The sequence below is a fragment of the Pinus tabuliformis genome, chromosome 4_1 (assembly GCF_031772625.1).
Source record: "Pinus tabuliformis cultivar Carrire ecotype Pingquan chromosome 4_1, CPIR1, whole genome shotgun sequence".
In the NCBI taxonomy this organism is placed as follows: Eukaryota; Viridiplantae; Streptophyta; class Pinopsida; order Pinales; family Pinaceae; genus Pinus; species Pinus tabuliformis.
In genome coordinates this window covers 999,696,125-999,703,198 of record NC_142303.1, presented here as the reverse complement: position 1 = coordinate 999,703,198, position 7,074 = coordinate 999,696,125, and the positions used below count along the sequence as shown (strand labels likewise).

The 7,074-nt window shown below is 36.1% G+C and overlaps 1 protein-coding gene across 1 annotated transcript; it reads right to left on the bottom strand.

Annotated features, from left to right (window-relative positions):
* Positions 1-201: 201 nt before the first annotated feature.
* On the bottom strand, positions 202-4,112 carry LOC149179506 (small ribosomal subunit protein eS1-like). The gene is made up of 6 exons (XM_089420688.1): positions 3,913-4,112; positions 3,766-3,813; positions 2,047-2,152; positions 1,250-1,387; positions 966-1,151; positions 202-853 (listed from the first exon to the last, which is right to left on the bottom strand). The coding sequence occupies exons 1-6, from the start codon at positions 3,921-3,923 to the stop codon at positions 557-559; spliced, it is 786 nt and encodes a 261-aa protein (XP_089276814.1). The 5' UTR covers positions 3,924-4,112; the 3' UTR covers positions 202-556.
* Between the last annotated feature and the right edge of the window lie 2,962 nt (positions 4,113-7,074).

Genomic DNA, 7,074 nt, shown 5'->3' with positions numbered 1-7,074 from the left:
AAACTTCAGGACACCAGATACAAACTCTTAATGGAAGTTACAACAACACATTAAATGAGAACTATCCAACTAAAACTTATTATTAACCATCCCCGTTTAAATGTATAGTATTAGACAAGAATCCAATAATTTGTCAAGAGTCCAACAACAAGACTAATGTTTAATAATTCTAAAGAAACTTTGGTAATCCTAAACACCATGTGAAATAACACTTCCAGTTCTATGCGAAAAAACAGGTTCCATCGGCATATACAGGGTTTCAAAACCCAAAAGAACAAAGTTAAAATAAGAAATGTTGCTAAGAAAACACCAAATTAGACTATCCAACTCTCATCATCTGCTGAAAGAACAGCATGGTTCATGTCCCGTAACAAAATATTGAGACAAATATTTCGAACTACCCCGAAATAATCATATTGTAAAATTGAAAAACTTTTGAATCTAACTGGTCAAGCCAAAGTATAATTGAGCTGCAGAAACTGAATTTTATCAAAATCCTCCTATTCAATAATAATATAATATCATTCTAAATCAACTTCTCGCAGCTGACAACTACTCAAGCACCGACGAGTTCAGTCTCTACTTCAGCAGGTACCTCATCAACTGGCCTATCAACCTTGACTCCAACATCCTCAGAATAATCTCCATGTACCTCCATAAGCTTTCCAAGGTCAAATTTCGGTGCCTTCAAAATTTTAACTTTCCTGATGAATACATTTTGCAGAGGATAAATTGAGGAAGTAGCTTTTTCAATCTCCTTCCCAATCACCTCAGGAATAAATTTTGCCACTAGCTCTTTCAGATCACATGAAGTGGCTTCACGTACCATGATCTCTCTCATTTTCCTACGAATCTGAGAACAGAAGCAAACAGATCATTTCCTTCTGAAAATGAAAACAAATGTAGAATAAATTATAACTAACAACAATGTATATATTCAATTGCATTCAGCTGTTCTATATTACCTGTCTTATTTGACTTGTTTGGGCATAGCATGTTCGCTTGACTTGATTGGGCCTCCTCTTTGTGAATCCAATGCAGAACATACGCAAACCATAGTTATCTGTTGTCTTAACATCCACGTGAGCTTCAATCAAAGTCTGCCACTTGCGAACCAGGGATCTAAGCTTATCAGTGGTGAAATCCATTCCCTGCAAATGGGTAAATAAAACTCGTGTTAGACTACTTTATTTTTTATTTACTCCGCTGTAATTTACGAAACAAAAAAACTGTAACGTGAACACCTTACCCAGAAATTAGTGAGGACATTTCTTCCCTGAACATCCTCTGCACGAAGCTTGATCTTTCTGTAAGCTTGATCTTCATCATTCTGAAGATCAGCTAGTGAAACCTCAAACACACGATGCTTAAGCCCTTCAGATGCAATCTACACAGAAAAAGAAACAATATCATGTTAAAGAAGGAAGCAAAGAAGAATGCAATTAAGCTACAATGGTGCTTGATTGGAGAAACTCCCAAATGCACATTTTTCTCTTATTCAGTGATCAACAATTTTCAGGCAGGTCAGTCACATCGCCCCTTATATTTTCTTCATTGCAAATTTTAGAATCCAGAAATATATAGATTTTCATAGTCTGCAGATGTACAAGTATCTACCGTCTAGATTGCATATAAAACAATACTATGTGTAAGTATGAAAAGCATCGTTCAAAGCTCACACTCACAAACAGATATCAGCAAACTGTCCTAGACACAAAATCTAATTACCATAGTATCCAGTAAACATCTTTGTCATATACTTCTGACCGCTGCAATTTTGTCTTCATTGCCCAAATGTTTCATTTAACATATTATGGGCATTGATAATCCATCCAATAATTTTGAAGGCTAACGAGGATGTATGCCAGTTAAATAAGAAAATCAAGAGTAAAATTAAATGCTGCTAGAATATCGAACAAGGCTGTCATTTTTTGAAATACAAACATTGTACTATCTCAAATATAATTCATTATCAATATTCGTTTGTCCTTGAATGAAAAGTAGATTGAAAATAAGTTTTGAGAAAAGTGATTGGGATTACCATACCTTAGTACCCTGAGTCCGTGTAACAAGGGTCTTTCCAACTGTTCTTGTGTTAAAAGTAGCAGGAGCCTTCACATCATACCAATCCTTCTTTGAGAAGGGGTCGACACTGCACCACATAAAAATGGATATGCGTTGAGTTACCGGAAAAATATTTCAATATATTGATAGTGTTGCTTGCAACAAATTACACGAACAATTCCGAACCAAAGAGCTGAGCAGACTAAACATTCTAATATCAGCAAGTCTCGAAAATTATAACGATCCAATTTCAACCAAAAGACAAAACGGTGGAAGAATCTCCAATCACTCTGATATGTGGGTCTATGCTTGGCCTTCAAAGAATCATTATGTTGTAGACACTAACGTCCATCTTCAGGCAACCTGTAACTCACTATAAGGGCAAATAGTCTAACAAGCCATATTTTTGCCCTGAAAACAATGGGCACGATTTTGACAAAAACAAGCAGAAATTTTTAAAATCCGAGTTACAGCTGTCAAATTTCAGGATTTTGGGTGCAACAGGAGCCTAGCCTTTGATGGTACTGAATCTATTTCCACCATCAAAAACAACAATTCAAACACTTCCAAAGTTAGATTTTTGTTGGACTTTTTGTGGCCTTGGTAGACAAGGCCGGATTCCGGCAAGAAATGGCCATCCAGGCAAAATTGTGGCCTAGGTAGACAACGCCCTATAAGGGTGGCTACACAGAAATACACGTACAAAGGTAAACAAGAGATGTTTTGTTAAATCAGCTAGCTTTGCAAAAGTATTCATCATAAACACTAGTGACGCAATATTTAGATAGATTTAAGACATGTCCTTTTGTTCTTAAAGAACTTAGTGAACTGCTTCGAGAATTTAATGACTTGGGTCGTTTATTGGTTGACATCCCCAGTCAGTTGGTGGTTACACACATGCTTTCTTCTATTCATTCGTTGTTTTCTGCCCAGTTTACAAGCCATACAACTTGTCACCACTTTTTTTTTGCCCTATACGGCCTCTAGACTTTTTTTTGCCCTATACGGCCTATAGACTTTAGGACTGTCTAGTTTAAACAATATGAAAAATTGATCTAACTAACAAAAAAAACCCTATCTATCTATTTATCCCATTAAACTGGCACCTAACTCGGACCTCTTTTAAAACGGTACTGTGTAAATTCTGATTGTACTTATTTTATATTTACGGCAATCCACTGCAAGTATGCCAGTAAAATTATTTATGATTGAACTTAATCATTATATATCATTGAACAGAAACAATGGGAGAGAAATATCGTTCATCGTCAATTGGAGATACTGAAAATATAAGATCAGAACAGAGCAACCATAAACTATGTTATCTTAATGAATGCTAGTCTGCACGAACACATCAGACAATGAAACATTTTACTAAGCTACCTGTTAGCTGTGAAATTAAAATCCTCACATTCTAAAAAATCTTCAAAACAAAGACCAAGGAGAAGCCGATCTAAAGGGTCAACCATTGGCAGAAGAAGCAAGAGGCATCACAACAATTAAAGAATTTCTACTGGCTCATAATGTGAACGAAATCAATTGAACCGTAGATTTGTTTTAAAAATCATATTTTGTTCGCACCGCATCTCCAAAGAGCGACCAGAAAGAGGCTAGATTGTTGTTAACCGAAAGAAATCTCATATAGAACCTAACAAAGTGTCCAGAAAAACAAATTCATTATGTATGATAAATTTTACTTACGCCTTCTTCTTGCCTCCCTTCTTTCCCTTGGATATGCGCTTGTTCTTCCTGCATTGGCCAGATAACACGATTACCATCAGCAATACACGTTGACAAAAATAAATACAATACAGACAAGCATGGGAAACTATCGCACTAGGATTTTACCCGACAGCCATTGTTGTTGCAGAAGCAGCTCAGCGAACAGCTACACCCTCCTCCCAAATCAATTTACACCGCCGCCTCGAGGTTCTCTGAAAAGAACCCTAACTATATACCAAAACCCTAACAAAGGACGAGAAGGGTTTTGAAGCAATGCCCTTTCTTTAACAAAATACAAGATTATTTTCCCGAAGTTTTGGTGTATGGAAAATTTGGGGTGTATGGGAATATTATGGTTTTTTAAACCTAATAAGGGTATTTTTCAAAAGTTGATTTTGAAGATTGTGTTTTAAGTTATTTTTTAATGTTTAAATCAAGGGGAAATTTTACAAATTTTTATAATTTGTAAACTATAGTCACTATTTCATTGGAACAGTTCACAATAAATTTGATAAAATGCTAAGATTTTTAATGTGAAAGTTTTCTTTTAAATATCAAATTATTTTGTTGTTATGTATTATGTATAATGAATGTTCGTGTTAAAGAATAAAACTCTCAATCTTATTTTACTCTCTAGATTCTATCAGAAGAGATTATTGCTTTTTTTCGAGATTTTATGAGAAAAGGCACTTTTCCTAAGTTATGTATGGAATTAAATCCAATTCGTTTGCAATATTATTATAGGAAAAATGACATTAAAAAAAGAGAGAGGCATAAGTATGTTTAAAATATCGTTTTTTGGCTAGAAAAATCATTTTAATATAATTACATAAAAACTATGAAATCGAGGAATATGTAAGAGATTAATTAGATAAAAAAAATAAACATGCACTATATTTTGAATGTAAATGGCTCAACATTCTTAATAAAAAACAATAAGGATTATATGTTTTGGTATGTTGAGGGGACATGCAAAATGTAAATAGTTAGAGGTAGTGAGGTTAGAGTTTTTCTTTCTCATAAATGTAATGTAAATATATAATGATTTTGGATTTTTATTATGTGATTTTTTTTTGTTGTTGAGGGGATAACATCTTAATGTTTCTTTTGTTGCTAAGAGGGATAAATCTTAATGTTGCTCTACCAAAGTTTTATTGTAGATTTCTAATAGCATATTTTTATTGGAAAATGTTAATGGCTTTTTTGCAACTACAATGTTTGTGATCTAGTCATAATAACAATATAAAGGAAGAGAAAAACAATAACATATTGTTTTTTTTTTGTAAGGTTAACCCCTTTGAATTACTTCAAAAGGAAATTACATAAATAAATATAGTTGACTATTGGTATGCTAAAATGGAAACCAAATCTATATCACAAGTTCAAAGTTTTGAGGTTACTAATACCTCTTCGAATCATAGCATCCTTTAGACAAAAAAAATTATAAACAGGCTTGTTGTGCCAACTCTTTAGATATCGCAACGTAGCTAAACAAAATATATCACCTAACGCATAACCAAAATTCTAGTGGAGCATGACAGCTAATGAGGAGGGTCCTTGTGCATCTACGGAAGTGGATCACCTTCCTCATCCGAGGAGAAGGTGATGTTGGTTGATCTCCTAACCAAAATGGTTAGCTTATAGTCAATGCAGTCAATTTTATCCTTCAGCTCTGTAATTCAAAACGTAATTTCTTGTTAGGTGTCAGCTATGTCTATGAGTATGTGTCATATGATGATCATTGTGTGCCAATATACATTTATATCTTGCATATAACAAGAAAATTGAGACCGAGAGGAGGTTCCTGTATCAAGAATCCATTCTCAAATGGCATTGTTGGCATGGGTGTCCAAGATAAAGTGTCAATTGTAGCGCACATCAGCTTCCACATGTTCAATTCCCTAATGAACCAATTCAGGAATAATTCTCGGTAATAGACAAAAGAGCTACAAGTTGAACTTAGGCTCCATGTTGTGAAGAGCAGGTAGCATAATTGTCCATCGAAGCAGAGGTAGTGGTTCAACCAAGCCTGCCACCTTGTTGACGGTGCTGGACCCGCCAACATTCAGGGAATCTCCCCGGTAAGAAGTCCCAACTAGACCTCAGATCGTTTGGTGTAGGAGTCCCAGTAGTGGGTCGTATAGTATCGCCTTGACTGCAATGGTGCGCAGAGGCAAGTAAGATGTCCCTGTTGGTAGCAAGGGTGTGACATATGCAGTAAGTCAAGGAAGGTGCATGAGCGGTTCTAACACACAGGCGATGAGGTGAGTGCGCCCCTTGGAAACCTGTGAAAGCATGGAGTTAAGAAGGGAACACACGAGCAAAGATGCATCACAAACTGGAAAGCAAGTGAGCTAGCAATCCAAAGTGATGGTTAAACCAACAACACATTTCAGTAAGATTCATACATACTTATATAGGAAAGTCATACATGCATGCGTAAGCAAATAGATACATATATTATTAGAGTAGACAAGTTAGCTAAAATACAGTAACAACATATGCATGAAACGTGTTGGCTCTGTTATATTAAGAAGTGAAAGTTCCAGTCATACAATACAACCATGACCAACCACTAGTTCCGACAATGGAATGTTACAGTCATTGCCACCTACTCCTGCAAAGAGATATACTAGCTCTACATAGTGGAGAAGCCAAGGCTCATTACAATATTGTCCAAGATTTCTCTGAGATACTCCTATTGGAAACTTGGTTGACCAAAAGCCTCTACAATGAGTTATGAGGTACTATAAATAACAAAGGGTGGGTTGACCCTTGACATACCCCTTTGTTGACTATTCATCTAGCCTCATGACTCTTCAACTACTCTATGACTGTTACATTCAATTATCGACACTTGAACTTCCACTTGACAAGACGTTACATACAATCTGCACATGTACCCATGTGAGACAAAAGGCTTGAGCAAGCCATGCAAGACATCACTAACAATCGGACTGTTGTGGTAAGGCCAACTCTTCGATATCCTTGTGATGGTCGACGTTGGCGAACTGATGCCAAGCTTTGTCATCCGTGATGGTGTTTGCGTGCTCAATGGTGACATCCTGCTGAAAGTGAACTCTTGCCTCTGTTGCATCTGGGTACACTGATATGGCTCCTTTGTCAAACTCATCTGATAGCATGTGCATGGTCATCCTAGGTGCGACCAAACCGGAAACATGTTGATGCATAGTGTTTGCACTAATCTCCAAGCATGTGTTGGTGGTCGTGCACATTAACTTGTTGGAATACATGTTCAGCTTGAGTCGGACTTGCTTCTTGTCTTTG

Coding starts and splice junctions, on each gene's coding strand:
- LOC149179506 (XM_089420688.1), bottom strand. Junction 1,152..1,249: donor ATGTCCTCACTAATTTCTGG/GTAAGGTGTTCA, acceptor ACCCATTTGCAG/GGAATGGATTTCACCACTGA. Junction 854..965: donor AAACAAGTCAAATAAGACAG/GTAATATAGAAC, acceptor TTCTGTTCTCAG/ATTCGTAGGAAAATGAGAGA.